Source organism: Pempheris klunzingeri, chromosome 15 (assembly GCF_042242105.1).
Source record: "Pempheris klunzingeri isolate RE-2024b chromosome 15, fPemKlu1.hap1, whole genome shotgun sequence".
Classification (NCBI taxonomy): domain Eukaryota; kingdom Metazoa; phylum Chordata; class Actinopteri; order Acropomatiformes; family Pempheridae; genus Pempheris; species Pempheris klunzingeri.
Window position 1 is genome coordinate 1,974,275 of NC_092026.1, and position 23,296 is coordinate 1,997,570.

General features: G+C 43.2%; 1 protein-coding gene across 1 annotated transcript in view; it reads right to left on the minus strand.

The window, feature by feature from the left end:
* Positions 1-23,296, minus strand: part of efr3a (EFR3 homolog A (S. cerevisiae)) — a 123,324-nt gene that overhangs the window by 45,515 nt on the left and 54,513 nt on the right. The window contains exons 5-7 of the mRNA XM_070844490.1: positions 17,224-17,345; positions 12,579-12,728; positions 1,143-1,283 (exon numbers count right to left, since the gene is read on the minus strand). Coding sequence (XP_070700591.1) covers positions 1,143-1,283; positions 12,579-12,728; positions 17,224-17,345 — 413 coding nt within the window. The remainder of the gene's footprint in view (positions 1-1,142; positions 1,284-12,578; positions 12,729-17,223; positions 17,346-23,296) is intronic.

Sequence of the window (23,296 nt, forward strand, 5' to 3'; positions counted from 1 at the left end):
AAAGAGGCTGAAAACAGCAGCAGCAGCAGCAGCCGAGGACAAATACTGTGTTTTAAACCACGTCAGCCCGCTCTGCTGGGACCTCACAAACACAAGTATGAACTTGAAAATGAGCAGAATATGGAGCCGTTAAAGTTTTTTTAGGTTTTCCATTTTACACCACATGTCACAAATAAAACCAGCTTAATAACTGTGTTACTTTGACAAAAATGAAAGCAGACCTGCTGACTTAGCAGCATGATGTAGATTTATCTGTAATGTAAAGCTTGTAGTAAACTTGTTCATATATACAGAAAATTAAACAAAACTTCTGCCATCACAACCCGTCTGCTTTGAAATAAAGAATCAGAACCTTCTTCTAAGTCACTTTTACAGACTCTTTATGCCTTTTTACTCTCTATTGCATACACTCCCACCTCTAATACTACAAATCCCACAATGCACTGAACAGCTGCCGCGCTAGTCAGGACCCGTGCAGCAGCCCCTCCTCCCGCAGTTATAATGACACACCGATCAGCGGATCAATGCCTCGATCAGCTAGCCCCCCCAAAATAAATGGCTAAAGGAAAAGTGGACTCTGAAAACAGACTTTCAGAGCAGGTGGGGGGGCAGAGTTTGACCTGTTTGTTATCGGAGGTGAACCTGTGTGTCCTGTTTGTGGAGCTGATGTGGCCGTAATTAAAGAATATAAATATAAGACGACACTGAGACAAAACATCAGGATAGTACAGAAAAGAGAAAGATTATTTAAAATTCTATTTATTTTATTGAGGAAAAGTTGTTGAAGTTTGTCTGTTTAAATTCATATTTCTGGATAAAATATATATTATTATATTATATACTATAATAAAAGAGTCACTTTTAGAGTCTTCACTAAATGTTGAGCCCGTTTAGCCCACGACTTAGACCGAGTTTTACATTTAGCCCCCTTCTTTGATTGAGTTTGACCCCCCTGTTCTATTGGTTCATACTTTTTATTTTCTACTGTTTTTATTATTGCTCTTATTCTTTTATTCACATTTTTAATCTAATGCTTTCTCTCTCTTCTCCTGTCGTCTCTCTCCTGTTTTCTTCTTCTGCGTGTCCTGTTTTACTTTGTCAACAGATAAAGTTATTACTGCTGCAGACGCTCAGGTACTCACACCAGCACGGGGCGGACGGCGTTGTTCATGTTGCCGTAGGCCGCCCGGCCCAGCAGCTCTCTGAAGCAGCTCTCTGCCAGCGCCGCGGGGTTTTCCTCGCCATCCTGACCCGCCACTGAAGGAGTGCTGGGGTGCCCCGCCCTGTCAGAGCGACACAGATTCAGACAGGAAAAAGAAAAACACGTCAGGACGAGGATACAAACTGCATCACCAGCTTTGTTAGTGTGTCTGAGAAAACAGCACAGATTTAATTTAGCAAAGACAGAAATCCTGAAGAAGCTCAGAGAGTCTGAACGAGAGAGAATCAATTCTTTATATCGCACGGGAGTCTGTAAAGAGAGGCGGGGGTGAGAGAGTAACATAACATTTAGGGGGTGGGGGGGTGAAAGAAAAGAGGAGCCTTCAGGATATGAGAGTGATAGACGAGGGGGGGGGCGAAGGACTAGAGACTGAAAAGAAATCAATCAGAGCAGCTGAAAAAAAAGAAAAATCAAATGAAAGAGTATCGACCAGCCTCAATCAGATAGGTGTGTGTGTGTGTGTGTGTGTGTGTGTGTGTGTGTGTGGCGTCAATCAGTCTACAGCAGCAGATAAGAACACTGCAGAACATGTTGTCCAGTATCAGGTGGTTTATATCGTTATGAGAAAGCTGAAAATCTGCACATTAGAAGCTGAAACTTCACAGTTTGTGTGTGTTTTTCTTTGATGAATTTAATATTTAATTCCCCAACAAACTGTCTGCTGTTACATTAATGTGTTAGTTGTTTCAGCAATATTTTAAAGGTTACTAATCCTGTTTAGATGCAAGAGGTTCTACACCCTCAACTTAAACAGTAATAACCTCAAAGATTATAATAAATGACATATATAAATGTCTGCTAAGTCAGTATCCATCCTACGTGTGTCAGCAGGTTGTTTTTAGACTTTTAAAACCACAGTTCAATAAATTTAAGGTCAGTTTTGTAATCAAATGTGAAAATCTAGTCGTACAAACACATATGCTGTATGTGCACAACTCTATCAGAGTATAAGTCAGGCACAATAACTGGCTGAGAACATTTGTCCACCGATGTTTAGTAATGAAAGATATTTTTCCTTATTGATAATAATTGATCCCGTCTCACTGTCTCCAGACAATGAGACACTTCATGTGGTTCCATCAGAGCGCTCGTGTCCAAATCCACCCAGGATGGAGGTCAGGGTGTCTCTCAGTTTTAGACTTTAGTTTAAATCTCACAGTCACTTAAATCTTATTTACATACTAATGGTTTTTCTTATTTGCTTTAAATCAGGAGGGGTGCTTGCTCAGAGGAAAGTCAGTACGGACTTCTTTTAAAGACAGATGGATGTCACACACTGAGGCCTGCTGACAGAGTACCGTTTATTCTCTATATTCATTTATTCATTAACTACAGAAAATAGGACCAATAGAATAAAAGATTAAAGTCGGGCTGCTTTCAGGTCATGATCCCATTTTAAAAGTGTGTTTAGAGTTATTATCCTGCGACACAGCATCAAGCAGAAGTATAGTCATGTATGTGTGATGTATTCTTAATTATCCAAAGTGGAACTGATCATCATTATTGATTTCTTCAGGGAAATAATTCATTTGTATTGATTTCAATGCCATAATCTATTCTGTTTCTGTTGTATCATCTCTGAGTCTGTGTATCTGAGTCTGATAACATCTGAACACGTTAACATAAATTACAACGCTCCTTTAAAATAAATGTAAAACTGAAAATTAAAAAATTCCTCTTTAGAAAAAACAGGCATAAATTGCTTTTAACATTTGAATAAATTACAGTGTCGAATAACAATCAAATATAAGACTGGGACATAAAAACACGCCTGTTAAGTCCAGCATGTTATTATTTTGCAGCCGACCTTTAATATATTCTTATTTACCTGCTGCTCAGAGGGACCTTTGTCTTTCTGTGCTCATCACTTTTTCCACAGCTAGTTTGTGAAACACGGAGGTCTGTAAAGATCACGCAGGTTTGAAATTGGGCGCCTGCATGGTGCACACGTGGGCGTGAGGGCCTGCTGATCGCCAGCTAGATCGATCGATAGCTCTGTGATCGTCTTTCTTCCTGAAATGAAGCCACGTTTCGTCTCGTCCTCTCTGCCAACGGCAGCAGAGGAGACACACGAGTCTGACTTCTGTTGGAAAAACATGTCAGCGTTGATGACGGGAGCTGATCAACTCGGAGGAATATGATTCTGATTGATCGGACAGAACGGATCATTGGTTCTGATTCACATCTCTAGAAAACAGCAGCAAGTTTTTATATGTAAAAAAACAATTGTTGACACAACAATTATATTGCAAGGACCAGAAGACGATCATGAAACGGGACTGAAAGCTCCAGAGCGGCTACTAATGGATCTTATGGTGAACTCACTTTATTGACGACTGTTCCCACGGTAACGACAGATCAGTCAAACAACTGGATGGTGAACTGTAACTTATTCTTTACTTGGGCCACATTTTAAGGGTTATTTAACTCTATTGATTGTTATTTGCTCAACAAGTTTCTTTTAAAACGACGCGTATGAACTTTAACAAAAAGGATTCACACGAGTGTTTTCTGATCTGATAACTCCTGTTGGTTAAGTTTAGGCTGTTAAAGCTACTGGCAAGTTTATGGAAATGTTAACCCTTCAGAGTTTGGGGTAAAACGGTGTTCTTTACTACTTTTCATTTGACCTTTGTGTTTCCCATTAAACTTACCTTTTTCTTGCCTTTCTTTGTGTCTTTCTTTTCAGCACAGCCTCACCTATGTGATTCTACAAGTATTTATTTATTCTGACATAATATGTGGACACACTGGATGTAAAAGTGCAAAAGAAACACAAAGTCCGAGCAGGAACTAGTTGGATCTTTGGAGGAGCGGGGGTCTGCGCGGACACCTCCTCTCCTTCGTCTTCACGTGCAGCATCCACTTCATCCTCTGAAAGGAGTCTTCCTCAGGATCAGAACGTTCTTCCCCAGATTCAGCATCTTCTAACTCGTAGAAGAGCTGTAGTGCACCACTTCGGCTCTTCATAACTTTAGTCTTAATAGGCCGATCGACAAAATTCAAACACTTGTAAAAAGTTTGAAGTGTCCGCTTTCCAACAGTCTTTGAACTGAGCACCTGCGTGCTTGTGTCACAGCTTTACGTTTTCAAACGTGCGACATGTGACTTTGATGCCGTGTGGCGGCCCTAGACTCCGAAGGGTTAAAGAAATAATCGATGTTAGCAGACGGGACGCCAACGTCCTTCACAACAGCTTTTTGCAGCGCTGCAACAAACTAACTTCACTTTAAAAGGGACACTTTGCCGTCACGTCACCTGGTGGACGTTTACTGGCTCTGGTTGAATAACTGACTTACTAATAAAATGATCACTTTCTATTTTACTGTTTAGTAAGTTAATCAATCGAAGGACGGCCGTAGAGCTGCTAAATGTCCAACGACGAGCTGGGAGCTCTTGTTGCATGTGACACCGGCATAAACTACCTAACTAGTAAAGTGTCCCGTTAAAAGAGGACAGTCGTGATTCACAGGACCACAAAGGATGAACACGGAGTAAACATGAACAAACCGGCCGTGCTGTCGCTTTTTTTCTGACAAGCCAAGCCTCTGATCCTGGAAGATAAAACTTCCCGTGTACAAGTTTGTCATTTCCTGCAGAGCTGCCAAGAACCCACAGTGCTGGCGGCGGCCCAGACAGCCCCCCCATCAAGTGTTACAGCGATAAAATAATGCAATAGTAAATCACTTCCGCAGCAATAAGCCCAGTCACAGATGGACTGTAGGCAGCAGAGTCTCAGGAGAGAAACAATGCAATTACTGTCGGCCCACATAGGCGGTTCAGGGGAAATTAAATGCTTATTGCTTGTTAGAAACGGGGACATGAGAGATTAAAAAAAACGAAAATCTCTCCTGTAATAGATGGTGGGTTTGGTGGTGAAGTGCAAAAGAGCAAACTTGGTGACGATGGGGATTTGTTTCTGATGATTGGTAGCTGGAGAAAAACACAAAGTGTTAAACGTTTTCCGAGGACTGAAGAACTGTGTTTAACCAGACGAGTCATTTATATTCTAGACGGGGTCCTGCAGGCTGCACGGGCCACGTGTTGTAGTGGATCAAAGGAAATGTGTAGGACACCTAGAAAACATCCACTTAATGTAAATGTGGCCGAGGTGGAGATGAGATATTACAAATGATGACCTTTACCTGTTGTAGAAGTTTTAAAAAGCAGAGAAAAAGTATTTGTTCTTTGATCAAGTTCAAAAACAGAGACTGAAAAACAATATTTACAAAAGTGTTTTTGGTTACAAACACACAGCAGCTGTTTAAAGTTCAGTGTTGGTACATGTGGACATTAAATGCTCACAAAATGGATGCTAACGGAGCCCAATACACAATTATTGCACTTTTGTGACTGAGACAGAAGAAAACAGACATTTAAAAGATGCTTAAGGTGGCGGTTCACACACAAGTAAAGTAAAACAAGAGCGGCTAAACGGGCTGATTAAAAACTGAAGTGGATCCGCTAAAATACATAGAGTCTAAATAAAGGTGCATTGTGAAGTAAAATCCAGATATTTAGAGAAACCCGATGGATTCCTGGGCCAACAGGAAACATTAGCGCTGCCTTAGTAGCACCACAGATGGGTGAGATACACATTTACCTACAAATGTCAGTCTGTCAGTCTGAATTTTAGCAGCAGCAACACTGGGGTCAAACATGTAAATGAGGAGTTACGCCACATTAATTAATGGTTCACATGCAGACTAGAAACACAACGTTCCTTATTATTAGTGTTATTTTATCTAGAGACTGAGTCACGTGCTCCTGAACCACTTAAAGACAAGCTGAGATGTGATGAAGGGAAATGAGGAAAAAAAAGCTGTTGGTGGTCAAAGTCATTTTCAAGGTGGCCGCCTTAAAACACAACACAGCGTGTGTGTGTGTGTGTGTGTGTGCTGTTGAACAACACAAGCAGGCATGTAGCTGTGAAACAAGGAGAGCTTTTCTTCATTCTGCGAGCCTCCACCTCCAGTTTCTGCACGCCACCCACGTCCGCCTTCCCCGAGAAGCAATTAACAGAATCAAACATCCTTGACCGCAGCTTCCGCCGGGTCCACCGAGGCTCGATTAGGAGGCCCGCAACACGCCGCCGCTGGGCAAACTGACCACGGCCGTGTTTGGGAACAACATTATCTGAAGCAGATTGTTTGTGTGCGTTTGGGGAAGAGAAAAAAAAAAAAACAGTAAACACAACAACACGGTTATTCCCTCAGAGGCCGAACATCTCACTGTGTTTTCGTGGCGAGCGCTGAGTCACACCATTAAACTGACAAACCCCCAACTCTGCTGACGGACATTTTGTTTGACAGGACGCTGCAGGACCGCAGTGATGCTGAGCCGCTCGAAGGAGGGAGGTCGGCCTCCGAACGGGAAGGAAGCCGCGGCGAAACCGTCGGGACTCGTGTCCACCTGCCTTTTACCGGATGTTTCTACTCAAAGAGGTGCAGCGCTGAGATGTTCACCTGCAGATCCACAGAACTTTGTGCCCTATTTTAGTTTACACAACCTACCAAGCAGCAAAGAGCAGTAGGGGATGGAATTAATTGATTATTGCACATGATAACAGCGTTTTTAAACTGCTGGAAGAAGTTATTTAAGAATAAAACTAAAACAAATTATAATTTAAAAGTTACACTATAATTGAGCTTCTACTACTAATAATAATAATCCTGTTTAATAATGTATTTTTTATACAGCACCTTTAATGCATAAAATGAAGCTCAAAGTGCTTCACAATAAAGTAATAAAATACTTCTACTAATAATTAATAATACATTATTAAGAAATAAAAGATTACGTTTACGTTTTAAGTTTACCAAAGTTTTAAAGGGTCAGTTCACCTAAATTATATTTAAAAAAAAGCAAAAATTTTTATAGTCAATGCAATAAGAGCAGGGAGGAACAAATAAAAATGAATAAAAGATTATAGGAGGAGGGATATTTTTATTATTATTGTACTTGGATAGCTCATATGTGCAGTTATATTATATTATTATTATTATAATATTAAATGACACCTGACTGTCCAATACTTTATGATAGGATATATATGATTCACCGTGTTCACCAATGTTAATGTTACCTACTGTTAGCTGGAAGATTATTTCACATTATATTATTATTATTACTAAGGAACAATCAGTTGGCTTCATTAGAGAATAAGTATAAATATTCTTCATTTAAATAAAATAAGGGAAAACCAGGACGTCCATGATGATTCTTTATACCTGTGGTTCAGCGCAGCACAGAAAAACTGACAGGTTTTCGTCTGGAGAGTCGAAGAACTGATTTTAATATTTAACAAAGTGTCCTTCCTGTTTAACCTCACACATCCTGCTTCGCCTCCTTCAAAGCACAGATCGAGCCTCAGATCTGACTGAAGGATCTGCTCATTAAGTCGAGCATTGGAAACGGCTGGAATGTGTCCATTAGCACAGAAATGATCCCCGAGGTGAGCTGAAGGAGTGTATGCAGCATAGTTAAGTAGTTTAGTAAGTGAAGGATGTGTTTCCATTTAAATCATGGAGGATCAGGTGTGTTTTCAGGGAAAGAACAAACAACTATAGGAGTCAAAAGAAACACACCGCGAACATGATGGTTGGATTTTTAGCCCGTGAGACGCTGCAACCACACAGACTTAAAGATGGTGACATGTGACCATCTGTACTCTGGGAGATGTATCTTCAAAGAACACCAATATCTTCCCCTCATTTCGTGTGGTCACAAAGAATCTGGATACCTGGACTGCTCCAGATGAACCAAACCAGAGGGAATGCTGAACAATACTGATCAAACTGGAAAAAGAAGAACAGAATATGCTGGAACATTGGTGTCAATGGAAGGCCGCCATTTTATTTATTTAATTTGTTTTTTTATTAATCAATTGTAGTGGAGGTCTATGGAGGCCACAATATGGACAATAAGCAGAAACACCAATGGAGGCTCTGTTCTCTGGGAGGCTGCAGCGTCTCATTAGAGGAGGAGCAGCAGGTTCAGTTTGACCTTCGGGTCTTCTGAAGGACAAATTTCGTCAGTCTGAGTCTCGCCGAAGGACTCTGTGTTGTTACAGACCCCGTTGGGCTCAAACGGAGTTCACCGCTTTCAGTTCAAACTAACTACAAAAGGAAAAGCTCGCAGGGGGCGCTGGCATAATTTGAGAAGAAAAAATTCCTTTTCATGCTCTAATTATGTCCACATTTGGTGAGAGTTGTTCTCAAGGTGATTTCTTTGATGTATCGTGTGACACTTTTCATCAAAGGGAGGTCTGCTATGCAAATTCACACTTAAAAAGGAGGAAAGAACACACATTTATCTATTAAATCTGTATCTACTCATTTATCTATCTATCTATTTAATACTTGCATTCCACCACACTAACAGTGCTGCTCAGTCAGAAACATATTCTGAGCTCCTCCGGCACATTAAAGGTGCCCTGTGGAGGATCTGACCAGTCCTGGTGGTTTGAGCAACATCGAGTCCCCATTTAGTTTGTATTTTCTGCTCTTCAAGCACAAACATGAGCGCCTGCTGACTGCACGTCTCTCAGATGAAGGGCTGCATGACTTTGAGGTGGAGGTGTTGATGGTAAAATGCCAAGAAATGTAAGAGAAGCAAAGGAAAGAGAATAAATCATAACTAGCTAGCAAATATGGACGTAAACAGTCCGGGTCAAGAATAAGTCGTCCTGTTTGTTAGATACACGATGTGTTTTGATGAGAAACACAAAGGATTCAAGTGTGTGACAGCATCATGGAAAGGATCCCTACAGAGAGAGACCTGGAAGATCCTTTTGGTTTAACCACAAACAGCACACACACCAGACTACATTCACTAAAACAGGGATTTTAGAGAACAGAGCACAGGACTTTGGGGGACTTTGATGTTTTAAAGGGTTACGTCAGATCCAAAATAAACCTTTAAAACACCAAAGTCACAAAACAACACACAAAAAAATAAGACGATGGAGGCAGCAGCAGACCAGCAGCTCCTGTGTCCTGTTCTCTAAATTCCCTGTTTTAGTGAATGTAGTCTGGTGTGTGTGCTGTTTGTGGTTAAACCAAAAGGATCTTCCAGGTCTCTCTCTGTAGGGATCCTTTCCATGATGCTGTCACACACTTAGAATAACACTCTGAGCCTGTCAGTGGATCAAACAAGCTCTTTTAGTGGACCTACTTTGCTGTAGTTGATTGAAGGATCACATTACAGCCTGAGGTGATCTACTGGACCAGTTCCAAAACCTTTTCCACCTTCCAGTCATTCAGACACCAAAATATGTAATGAAAACTGTGTGCAGTCACGTGTTCTGGCCGAAGTCCATGACCGTGAAACACCACGACCACGAGTCCTTCTCCGCTCTGCAGGTATCCTCACCCTGCTTTAAACCACACTCGACTTTTCACATTTTATTTTGCCAATTTAGTTTTTTGGGATTCTCAAACTGAGTGAAAGCCAAACCCCTTGGACAAATGTTTGGGTGCAGTAAAATCTACCCTGACACAATAAAAGCTGAGGTTTCAGGGTGACTGGTTCGTACAATAACTGCTGTTTTCTGTTCAGGATGGACAGCGACGCTTTGGGGGGTTTGAGAGGAGCCTCCCTGTGTCGCCTGTGGGCGTCGTCTCCCAGACCGAAGCTCCAACATGTCCAAATAATGACTTAGAGACACCGGCCGGGGTCGGATCACATCCTAACCCCTTAATTCCTCCACGAGTGATGGACGGGACTTGTCGGTACTTGTCGGGCTTAAGGCGAAGAAAAGAAAGAAGGAGGAGGAGGAAAAATAAAAAAATACACAAGGAGGAGGGATACAAAAAAAAAAAAAGAGAGAAAAACAGGGTCCAAAAATAGCTTTTTGTTCACATGGAAACCACCCGAACGAGACGGGGAGGAGAGAGAGGAAGCCACGGTGAGAGCGAGGAGGAAAGGAGGGTAGAGGAGAGAAAAGGAGATAAAGAGGCACGGGGAGGGACGGTAAAAGGGAGATGGGAGGGAAGAGGGGTGGATGAGGAGATAAGTAAATAAGGCATCTCTCCTCAGCAGGTTTGATATCGTCATCCGTGTCAAGTTTTATCTCTTCAACTGATTTGGCATCGTTTTGTCTGCAGAGTGTGAGTCCAGAATGTACAAAGAATTGATTTTTGTCCATCGGGGCTGCACACAAACACCTCTGATATGTGGGGGGGGGGGGTTGTTGGGACACCGTTTACCCCCTCCTGCAGGTAAAAAGCCCCCCAGAACACCGTGCCAGTGCCACGTTTGCTTTCCCAAAATGACAAAACTCTCCAAATCTAGGGTCAACTTAGCAATGACAAATATGCAACGCCTGGTTTACGCTTTCAAAATAAAACCCCAAAACAACGTGGTTAAATACGTTAGTTACAGAAGTGATACGACATTTTGTCTCCTGTGTTTGAACCACTCAACCACAGCGACCTTACTAAGTGTTTCCTCTCTACATTCGTACTTTGATCTCCATACGCGCTCAGGTGAAGCTAACTGTGACACTGACACAATAACTTAATATATAATCGATATTTTGATTTAAATCTTTTCAGTGTTAGAGCCTTCATAGTACAACATCTTCCCCTGAATATCTATTTTTGTTGGCCGAGCATCATCACTGAACAATAATCATAATGTAGTTCTTTCTGGATTGATGCTTTTGGACTTTTGGGACATTGTTATTCCTGCACTTTGTACACAACAAACAAGGGGAAGAGAGACGAGGAGAGGTGGGATACGGGAGATTAGAGGAAGAGAAGGAAGCGAGGAGAGGAGTCATCTGGAAAACAGGGAAGATCAGACAATAGGTAGAAGAATAAACCAGAGAGATAGAAGTAAAGGTCAGCTGACAGGTGAGACATACGGAGACCAGCCTCGCTGATCTTTGCCATTAATCTTCTCGGCCTAAAACACTGGTGAGAGCACAGCAGCGTTCCCAGAAAACTCCTCAGTGTGACACATCACCAGGGTTTCCTCCTTCACCCGGACTACAGGCCTGGGTTTGAGGATTTGAACGGATATAATGAGGTTTGAGGTGTGTGGAGGCGGGAGGAGAGTTTGTATCCCCTCAGCGGACGCTCCCATCCAGAGAGACTTACAGAAGGATTTACTGTAGATCCTGACTCTTCTCCCGCTGCAGGCAGCCATTGTTAGAGAAGTAAAAGTTGACTGAAGAGGCTGGAAAACCTACAACTAACTACATCGCTTTGTCACTTACAGCAAGCTGGATGGTTTCTGATGGCTGAGGTTTAATCCTTCCAAACGAAACATCATCTTCAGATGAATCATCTTCACATTTAGCGTGACGAGATAGAAGCTGTAAGGATGCTACAACTATCGTGCACCTTTTTCCAAAGAGGATAAAAGAGGATATTCTTGGAAACAGCATCTAAGTTTTAAGCCTTTTAAACTTCTGTGGCGACTACAGACTGAAAAGTGTCATATTGTGAATCAACTACTAACAAATCTTTAATACATTATATGTTACGTATAAAACATTTAATATAATCTTTAATAACTACTGGTCCAGGTTGGTCCACGTCTTTGTGAGGACCCTTATCGACTTATTGCCCCAGCCTTTTACCCCGACCTAAACCTAATTCTAACTTTAACCTGAAATCCCGCTCCTAACCTTAAAACAGCCCTTTGAAGCCGTGAGGACTTCCCAAAAATATCCTCACGTCCTGCATGTTCTGGTCCGCACCATGTAGGAAGTACAAGAACTCACACAGAGAGGAAATAACAGGTTTCTGATATTCTTCCGTCTTGGCAAAACATTAGAAACACCTGGTTGAGCTATCGGACGATCAATCAAACTGAATATTATCTTTACAAAAGGTAGAATTCATGGTGTACCTAATAAAGTGGCCACTGACTATCTTATATGTTTCTAATCAAATTTGTCCTCAGACTCAAACACAGAGAGACACAGACGCTACATGACATTATTGCGACTTGACGAGCATATATTTGTAGATCCTGTTTGATCAGAGCGGTGGAGGTTGCAGGTGAATTCTGGGATATGAGAAGCACTCTGAGCTGCCCTTATTATCGAAGGTGGAGAAAAGCTTGATGTTGCAGGAGAAGCCGTTTACTTCCCTGATTGCCCGGAGCAAAAAGCACCAGTACAGCATGTATAATTGATTGACATGGATTTTTTTTTTTACTGTGTGTGTGTTGAGGTTTGGCCCATTAAGAAGGTCACCTCCAAACTAGAAGACTTCTCAACTCAGGAAATCAAATATTTGCCTGAGAGCGACTCCAAAAACACACAGACTTTGGTTCTAGTTGTCCCAAGCGGAGCTCTGTCTGCGTCAGTATCTGTGTATATATATATATTCAGGTGTCGTACCTGTCCAGGTCTTCGCTGTCCTGCATGTTGAACAGCATGGACGGGATCAGCTTGTCCATGTGCTGAGGCTCCCAGATGATGGCCTGCAGCTCGTCGTTCACCGTCTTCCTCACCACGCCCTGCAGGCCTTTAATCCCGGCCACACGGATCCTAACAGGGAAACCGTCAGAAATATAAATGTAAAGGATAAAAAAGGACAAGAGTGGACACCACTCACAACACCAACACAAACAAACTGGCTGTTGGCGAGTTGTTTCTCTGTTTTTGGACCTTTTTATTGACTGAAAATATACATTAGCAGCACCAGTTCTGGTTTCTATGAGTTTATGATGTCTTTTTCCTCTAGTTGTAAGTATGACACAATGAGAACAATTTCTCCCTCTTTCATTCCTTCAGCCACCTTCTTGAAAAGGTGGGCGTTGTGATAACATATGAAAACAGTTGGTGTGTTTCTCCTTCTGCTCAGAAATGTGGGCTTTACTTGTGGGGCATGCACCTGCACCCCAGCACTGCAAACTGTTGGCTGCTTGGTTTGCTTTTAGCGCACAGAGCTAATGCTAAAGCCTGAACAGCATCACCCTATCTCACATAGCATAATCAGACAATGCTTCATTCTGAACAAAGCCAGAATATAACATATTCAGAATAGTAGTGGAATATTATGACGCGTTTCCACTAGTACCTACTCTACTCGACTCGACGCGCCATTAGTGTGAACGTAAACACTGCTATGCTAGCATTATTCTCAAGTTGTTAAGGTATATGTTAACAAAAGATCAGGGGAAACAACAAAGTCTTTAGGATTCATCCTCTAGTGAACACTGGACCAAATCTAAGCTTCCTACACATGAACCAGTGAGTAATCAAGCTTTTCCTTTAAGATACTTAAGACTTCATAATCAAAGTCAACTTCCAACCCTCATCTGCTTTCTGAGGAAGAAGAAACTCAATGCAACAACACGTAGTTTCAATATAACTGACGCACACTAACACAAGCACACACCACAAACAGAGCAGGACCAATCAGAGCCCAGGAGGCTGACTTCACCATGTACTATTTCTGTCTCTCCCCTCTGTTCCCAACACAAACAACAGTATCAACAATATATGAAAAACAGGGAGGGTGACCTCGCCTCTGGCTTAATTCAATAACCACCTGAGAAATCCTATTTGGGAATTCCTCTCCACCTACAGCGAGACGCCAACAAATGGAATAATGAAATACAGCAAAGCAAAGTGAGAAGTCATACTGTTTATATCGCTGCTGTGGTGGCGAGGTATCAAGCCAACTCGAAAATAATCCCAGCATCCCCTGGCACACACCATACCACACATCTCCAACAGCATCAGCACACACACTCTCACACTCATGCATACAAATGGACAGAGAGAAGAAAAAACACCGGTCTCAGCTGCTGCAGTGATGTTTTTGCAAATAACCGCAGTAATACTGGAGGAGAGGAGTTATTTCCACAATGAATGAGGGAGGGAAGTCTGCAGGTATTGTTTTAATACTCTGCTGATCTGTATTGGAGTCAGAGGGTGGGTGTCTCGGTGGGGGAAGGCGTCTTGTAAAGTGCTGTGCGGTGTCACAGCCTCACTCCCACCACCGCTGCCACTGCTGCCGCCGCCGAGCTATTTTTACCAGCCTAACAATCCGGCTGGCAGGCACAGAGAGTTTCTCTGTCCTCCGTCTGACGTCTGGCTCCTCACACAGGCTCATTTCTCTCTTATTAAAAACACAACTGCAAACTGCGGGTTTCAAATTGCTTCACATAGCAGGAGAATAATAAAGCGTGTGGATGAAATGGGTATTTTTGTACGAATGAGCCTGTTTCGCATTAGGGCTTGGTTTTATTTTTAATTTTAATTATGGTCCCTTTCAATATTCACTTGCTCAGTTACTTTATTACCATTATTATTTGGCATTTCAATGAAACTGCTCCATCTCTGGATATTACCTGGCTGTGACAGAGAGCTCACTCTGCACCAATTCACATACAAGGTCTTCTGTTTTCTGCATCTCCAGCAATGATGATTGGTAGCATTCAACTCAATTCAGCAATATTTATCCCTGTAAGGGAAATCGTTTGCAGCAGCTCTCTGCCCAGATCAACAGATACATGAAAGAAAGAAAAATACGGACAATAACAAAAATAAGCTACAACCGATGTTGGAGATAATCCATTAATAAATACTTACAAAAAACTACAAATCTAAAAAGATAAACAATGTAAGAAGGCTGTGGTAAAGCAAAAAAGCATAAACAATAAGGGGCCCAATGTTGAACCCTGGGGGATTAATGGGGGACACTAGGATTAATTACTGAGCTGATGCACTTAGTGTCCAGGTTATTGCTGTCCAACGCTAATGCCGTTTAATAGCGTAACAGAGTACAGAACAATGTCTGTGTGTTCTGGCTCTGATAGGACATAGTGTGCAATTTGTGGCAAATCTGATCAATCAGGTGACAGGAAATGAAACACAGGTGAGGTATTTGTTTACATGCCGGTACCTCCAGGCCCCGTTTGGTTCTTTTTATTTAACATTTAGCTCTTAAGATATATGGAGTTTCCACCTACCAACACTCCTGTTATTGTCATCAACTTGAAATCCTGTAGATTTGCTTTTTATGTCCGCTACCCTCGTCCCTACAGACCGCTGGGTGCTGCCCTTTACTCTCACATGATCATCCTCCCTCAGCCTCAGACTGATGTTGGCTTTACACATCAGCTCACAAAACTACAACTTTTGACAAGAGCGTATATCCAACTACGACAAATAAATTCAGGGTGAATCTGATAAATGTAACAGGTGTTCTGAAGTCAGATGCTGAACTTTGTTTTCACTCCTTGATCTATTAAACTTGAGCACAATCTTTTTTATTACTAAAAGAACTAAATCAACAAAAATTAGCCCAAGTTATAATACAGTAATAAGATAGTATTTCTGTTTCACTTGTGCTTGATTCCACAATAAGACATTACAGGCAGGTAAACCCATTAGTCTGTAAAACACTTTGAGTTTTCCCATTATTTAAACAACGCTGTTCTGCTCATTTCATCATCAATGTGTCTCTCAAACGATCGTATTTCAATCCGGCGAGTGCAGCAAGGCGGTGGTGTTAGTGAGCCACGAGGTCTAAGTGGGAGGGGAAGGCCATGAAATATGGATCAGGAGGAGATATATTTAATTCTCTACACTGGATTCAAGTGGGATGAGACCTGCGCTGGTGGGGATTGTGTTACAGCTCTTCCTCCAGCAGGATTCATCACTGCACCGACAGAGGCGGACGTTTCTGAACGGCCTTATAATAATTAAAAACAGTATTCAGCTGTACCACCAGCATTAAGAGGTGAAAATCAATGCGAGTAATGTGCTTGCAGGTTTTCATTTTATCCACAGACACGGCTTTGACTGTAGCAGCTGATTTCTCCGACTCGAGCTCAGTTTCACCGCTTGAAGAGAACTAATCAGAGAAACTATTTGCAGTATCAATGATCAATCAACTGTTTTCGCATGAATGTGAACAGAGCTAACAAGCACTCCGGGGAACTTGAAGAGTGAAATTAAACAATTCATCATTTTTTTGTGAACCGCACCACTTTTGGAACAATATTTAGATTAAGTTTTGCTTTTGAAATGAAGATAATGAAAGAATCAATCGGAGAGAGGGAACAGTCTACACTTTACACTGTTCTTTAAAATGATGCAGCTTCTCTCTGGATTAACTCTGTAATCAATATGTCATCTTGTCTTAAACTGTGGGACCTTATTACATACTGGAGACTAAATACTTGATCAAACGTTTACTGTGTCCAACGTCATACAAAATGTTTTCACATAGCAGCTGAAGCAAGACCAGCAGTTCGACACAGATTAATTTAAAATAAACAGGAAGCCTAATTTAACAAAAACAGCTGAACTTAAGGTCCACCTGAGTCCATCAACATTAAACAGCTAGTCAAACTTCTGTTTTTAAGGTCAAGTATGGACGTCAATGCTCAGCAGCACAGTCTGCAATAATTGGACGCATGAAATATCTGCCTGGAAAAATGTGAAGTACAGTGACGACAACTCAGTGAGAGGAAATTCGTGAAAAATAGCCATTTTTTTCCAGGTCAAATTAGGGCAGAAAGTGTCCAGTTATAAAAAGTTGGACAAAGTTGGATTCAGAACATTAAGTCCTAAAGATAAATGTGACATATATTTTAATATCGTCGACGTAGGAGTGAAGACATTGTTCCTAGCGGTAACGTGTGTACAAAGAACAGTAAAGAGCCCAAAATTGAACCCTGAGGGATCCCACACGGGATTATAATAAGGAAAATATGATGAAATACTTAACATTAAAACAGAAGAACAGAAATATATACAGATGAGCAGTTTAAGACACACCAGGGCCTTCTGCAGTGTCTTTAGTGGATTATCTGTGCCAAAAACTAGTCTAAATATCTTTTTAAAAAGTTGTTTTGCCATAAAAATTTACAAAAATTGAAATCATGAGTAGATGAAAATGATGACAGCAGGTCTAAATTATTTGGAAGCGTTGAGTTAAGTCCTTTTTAAGTGTCTGGAATTGATTTAAAAAAAAAAAAAGGTGAAAAGAGGCATGTCTCTGTGAGAAGCGTGTCCGTCTTCTTACCTGGTTCTGGTCTCTGCATCTTCATGGGTGGAGTGGCACATGGCACTGAACTGGGAGACAAAGAAGTCGTAGCGGCGGTGGTAGGACGGCGTGTCCTCCTCGATGTTGGCAAACTTCACAAACTGGAGAGAGAAGAGAAAGATGAGGGACACATTCATTAGTTTAATTTGTCTCAGGAGCTCAGAGAGCACAGAGATGTGATGTGATTACTGGTTGATCTTTGTAATGATCTAAGTGTTCACGTAATAAACCTTTATATCCCTCGACATTTCCGACCACTGCTCGTTGTAGAGGATTTTGCGGACATGTTGCTTATTAACTTGCTCTGCACAGAAAAACTTGACTATGAATTTATTATAGATCAGGAGCAGTCAGGATTCTGCTGCAGGTGATGGTGGCGGTACGAGGAAAGACTGTAGAGATGCTCCGCTAATTTGTGTTTTAGGAAGAAAATACAAACAAAGAGGAATGCAGATTGGTTTGAGGCTGATCTTTACTATACACACATCAGCAAATATAGTCAAATACAGATCATAAATCACACCAACCAATGAGAAAGATCAATTATCATAAAAATCACTACATAGAAAAACAGAAAGATAAAGTATATAAGTACCTAGAAACATGACAATCACTATCATACAGAATCAAACATATCATAAATCAACATCACAAAATGGAAACGTGTCCAAGCACATTTTTCAATTCCCTTTAAAGCTCTGAGTTTTGAAGCTCTTTTAAAGATAGCGACTGTAGCACAAAACAAAATAATAATATACCAGTTAGACAAGAGAAAGAGGCTTCTTCTCTGCGCTTCACTGTCAAACGGCTTCAGTCGACCTCTAACAGCCACCATTAGTGTTCAGATGCCTCAAATCAGAACGGAGGACGACAGTGAAGCTGCTAAACGTTGGATTTTCACCTCTCGACAATGGAGAGACGAGAGCAGACACTTTACTGCAGGTCTGCAATGTCGTCCTAGTACACAATGACACGCGGGACGTTTCCAGTGATAAAAACACGGCCATATTTTTTTGCATGGGCACGAACTGTGAGCGATGGTGAAAACGATAACCATTAGACAGTCACCCCCTTTTGTCCAGCCTATAATTTTCTCCCTCCAATCAAGGGTAGAGTGTCCTCTGGAAAGACCACTCAGTCAGCTGTGCTGGAGTAGCGCTTCTCGCTACCCTATCATTGTCCACTGGAACAAATTGCCTCTGTACAGTTCGACATTGCTGACCAAAAGCTCGCCATTCTCCCCGGTAATTTCCTCCAATTTTGTACCTAGCCTTTCCTGGGGGTAATGGCTCAGGTTGAAGGAGGTGTAGAGGCAGCTGGAACACAGGAGAGCTGGCTTCCCCTCAGCATCCCAAACCTGTTACTGCACCTGAGGGAATCCAGGTGTTGGACATATATTACAGGATGGTGGTGCTGAGGGGGAACTGGTCTTTTGGGGGGCGCCTACCTGGATTTAGTGTGGTTGTATTCGGTCATATCTTCATTCTATCGCCATCATTGGCTCAAAATTCTAATAAACCATCAGTCTCATCTGTACTTTGCTAATTAGCAAACATTTTCATGCTAACATGCTAATTAAATTCAGTTAAATGAATACGGTGTGTAGTGCGAGTCATTTTGGAAAAAATCAGGTTTAGGTTTACAAACGAAATGAAATGTTTTGTGCTCCTATTGGTCAATTTAAAAAAAAAAAAAAAAAAAAAACTCTAGAATTTCCATTTGATGTCAAACGCACGGAGGACTGAAGCCTTTCACATCGAAGGCGATAAGTGCTTTAAGTGAAGGGGACAATAATGGCTACAGCCGAGGTTTCATCATGTAAATATAAGACCAATCAAAAAGAGACGGGATTCATGCCTCACCGGTGCCTCGTGGCAAAGCAGTTAGCGGAGCAGTTCAACAATGAGAAAATGAGAGGGTGATTCAAACAGCAGCACAATTTGTTTTGCTTCCCTCGGGCGATTTTAAAGAGCTCAATTAAAACAAAAAAAGGTGCCGTGAAATGGACTGCTTTTACTTATCTATGCATACTGATTACATAACGAGTGGTAAACAGTAAAAATCCATTTACACAGGCATTTCCAGTGAGCTACTCTGGTTAAATTGATCATTATCACTCGCTGAAGCACAATGAGCATTTGGATAAACGTCTATTTTCTAATTGACTACCATGCTTCCAGAGTGAAAATCCTCCTTCTTCCTGTCAGACACTGATTTCCTGTCAGGTTTGAATGGTGGTTGTTGAACGTCTGCAGCTTCAATCAGCACTCAGGCTGCACTTTGGGACATTTTTGGCCCAAATCTGAGTAGCTGGAACCTACAGATGGACGGAGGAAGAGATATTTCTTCACAGTGACGTGAATTGTTGAGGAGGAAACCACAAACTTATCACAGCCACCTTTCAAGTCGGAGAGTGTTTGATACTTAAATGTGAGACTTCAGGCGCACTGACACTTGAAGAGTGAGTTAACAGCTCACCAGGCAGCATCTTATTACCCTCTGTGGTTTAAGGTTTCAGGCCTGTTTTGGCTCTGACCACAGCCGGCATCAAAGCCAATTTCATACACAGATTGTGCATCATCGGCATAAAGAAGATTTTTTTTTTTTTTTACACTGAATGAAACAACGGCAGCAAACTTTGGCTCCAAAAATCCAAGATGGCGACACCCATAAAGCCAAACTCAAGGCTTCAACACACACCACGGTGGCGACATCCACTTCTTATATACAATCTATGGTAATACACCGTCCAGATATCAACATGAGCAGTTCATGGCTGTAGTCTATGTTACCACAAGTGAATATTAATGAATTGGGTGAATGTCATGCATAAGCAGAAACTAACCAGCTTCTTTGTTTGTTGGAAAACCAAAGAACTCTTCTACTTTTCCTTGTGATGAAGCACCAATTAATAATAATCCTTGACTTCAGTGTTTTGTCTCTTTATTCCTGTGTGCTTTCAGCATTTCACATCAACAACAAGTTCAGCCAGATTAGAGACGACTCTTGGGTGGCGAAGCCCATTTCAGAGGCATCACACTGGTTTAAGGTTAAGCTGCACACACAGTACGGAAAATCAGGGGAATCTCATCTCTTAAAAATCAGGAAACACTTAGGAAGCTTTTTATTTCCCACAATTCTGACCAGAACTAAAAAGAAAAAAGAAAACAGGAAGATGATGAGCAGGTTTTCTGTATGTGTGGCACATCTGGCCCCACAGGCAATAAATACCAGACATATTAACTCCCGTGTGTCTGACTCAGTGGCTTTGTGCGCCCGAGTGTGGACTGATGAGTGTCTCCTCTATTGAGATGGAGTGGAGGAAGAGACACTTCTAGGCGTCGCAGTCTGCCAATTTCTTGTGATAAAGTTAACCGGCAGATAAATTTGGAAACAGTGAATGCCTGGCAGCACAGACGGGAGAGAAACACTGTGGTGACACACACATTTATACTGAAGTGACACATACAAGCTGGGCGGGGTAAAAATAGAAACGTGGTTCTGTTGTATGGGGGGAAACAGTAAAATTAAAGGTGATAAATGACGAATGTCTCCAATGAATGTCATTCTTTGATGGATTGGAAAACTGCTGTATAACTTATTTACAGAATGATTTATCACCTCCACCCATGAGGCTTTCTGTTCGTCTGTTAGTCAGCAGAACATCTCCAAAGTTACTCCACAGATTTCAGTGACTTTTGGTGGAGAGTTGGAGGAACAGGTGATTAACCGTTGATGTGAATCTGGAGCCCACAGCGCCACCGTGTGGTCGTCCATAAACCATTTGGACACCAACCAGTTGTCCATTTCAGGCATCCATAGTTCCTAAAGTAAAAGTTGAGTTCATTTTCTCATACACATTTGAATATCTGGGTTGTTTTTTTTTTTAAAAGAAAGAGTCAGAAGTACAAGCCTTGGGACATTAAATCTGAAGAGGAGACGTCAACTACAAGTCCCATGATGCATTTCAGTGAGAAACATCCCATTCATACACATGGAAACATCCAAAAACATAAATTCTGCAATTTTCCCCAACGAATAACTAGAAACCAACGAAACCATCCATCCATCCATCCATTTTCAACCGCTTATCCGGGGTCGGGTCGCGGGGGCAGCAGTTTTAGCAGAGATGCCCAAACTTCCCGGGCCCCAGACACCTCCTCCAGCTCATCCGGTGGGACCCCGAGGCGTTCCCAGGCCAGCCGAGAGACATAGTCCCTCCAGCGTGTCCTGGGTCTTCCCCGGGGCCTCCTTCCGGTGGGACATGCCCGGAAAACCTCCCCAGGGAGGCGTCCAGGAGGCATCCGAAACAGATGCCCGAGCCACCTCAGCTGGCTCCTCTCGATGTGGAGGAGCAGCGGCTCTACTCCGAGCCCCTCCCGGATGGTCGAACTCCTCACCCTATCTCTAAGGGTGAGTCCGGCCACCCTGCGGAGGAAACTCATTTCGGCCGCTTGTATCCGAGATCTTGTTCTTTCGGTCATGACCCAAAGTTCATGACCATAGGTGAGGGTAGGAACGTAGATCGACCGGTAAATCGAGAGCTTTGCCTTTCGGCTCAGCTCCCTCTTCACCACGACGGACCGATACAGCGACCGCATTACTGCAGACGCTGCACCGATCCGCCTGTCGATCTCACGCTCCATCCTTCCCCCACTCGTGAACAAGACCCCGAGATACTTGAACTCCTCCACTTGAGGCAAGGACTCTCCACCGACCCGGAGATGGCAAACCACCTTTTTCCGGTCGAGAACCATGGCCTCGGACTTGGAGGTGCTGATTCTCATCCCAGCCGTTTCGCACTCGGCTGCAAACCGCCCCAGTGCACACTGGAGGTCCCGGCCTGACGAAGCCAACATGACAACATCATCCGCAAAAAGCAGAGATGCTATCATGCGGTCCCCAAACCGGACCCCCTCCGGCCCCTGGCTGCGCCTAGAAATTCTGTCCATAAAAATAATGAACAGAACCGGTGACAAAGGGCAGCCCTGCCGGAGTCCAACATGCACCGGGAACAGGTCTGACTTACTGCCGGCAATGCGAACCAGACTCCTACTCCGGTCGTACAGGGACCGGACAGCCCTTAGCAAAGGGCCCCGGACCCCATACTCCCGAAGCACCCCCCACAAGATGCCACGAGGGACACGGTCGAATGCCTTCTCCAAGTCCACAAAGCACATGTGGACAGGTTGGGCAAACTCCCATGAACCCTCGAGCACCCGATGGAGAGTGTGGAGCTGGTCCAGTGTTCCGCGACCAGGACGGAACCCGCATTGTTCCTCCTGAATCCGAGGTTCGACTATCGGCCGTATCCTCCTCTCCAGTACCCTGGAATAAACTTTCCCGGGGAGGCTGAGGAGTGTGATCCCCCTATAGTTGGAACACATCCTCCGGTCCCCCTTCTTAAAAAGAGGGACCACCACCCCGGTCTGCCACTCCAGAGGCACTGTCCCCGACCGCCAGGCGATGTTACAGAGACGTGTCAACCAAGACAGTCCCTGTACATCCAGAGACTTGAGGTATTCAGGGCGGATCTCGTCCACCCCTGGTGCCTTGCCACCGAGGAGCTTTCTGACCACCTCGGCGACTTCGGCTTGGGTGATGAACGAGTCCACTTCCGAATCCCCAGCCTCTGCCTCCTCAATGGAAGACCTGGCGGTGGGATTGAGGAGATCCTCGAAGTATTCCTTCCACCGCCCGACGACATCCCCAGTCGAGGTCAACAGCCCCCCACCCTCACTGTAAACAGTGTTGGTGGGGTACTGCTTCCCCCTCCTGAGGCGCCGGACGGTTTGCCAGAATTTCCTCGAGGCCGACCGGTAGTCCTCCTCCATGGCCTCCCCGAACTCCTCCCAGGCCCGAGTTTTTGCCTCCACAACCGCCCGGGCTGCAGCACGCTTGGCCTGCCGGTACCTGTCAGCTGCCTCAGGAGTCCCACGGGCCAATAAGGCCCGGTAGGACTCCTTCTTCAGCTTGACGGCATCCCTTACTTCCAGTGTCCACCACCGGGTTCGGGGATTGCCGCCACGACAGGCACCAGAGACCTTACGGC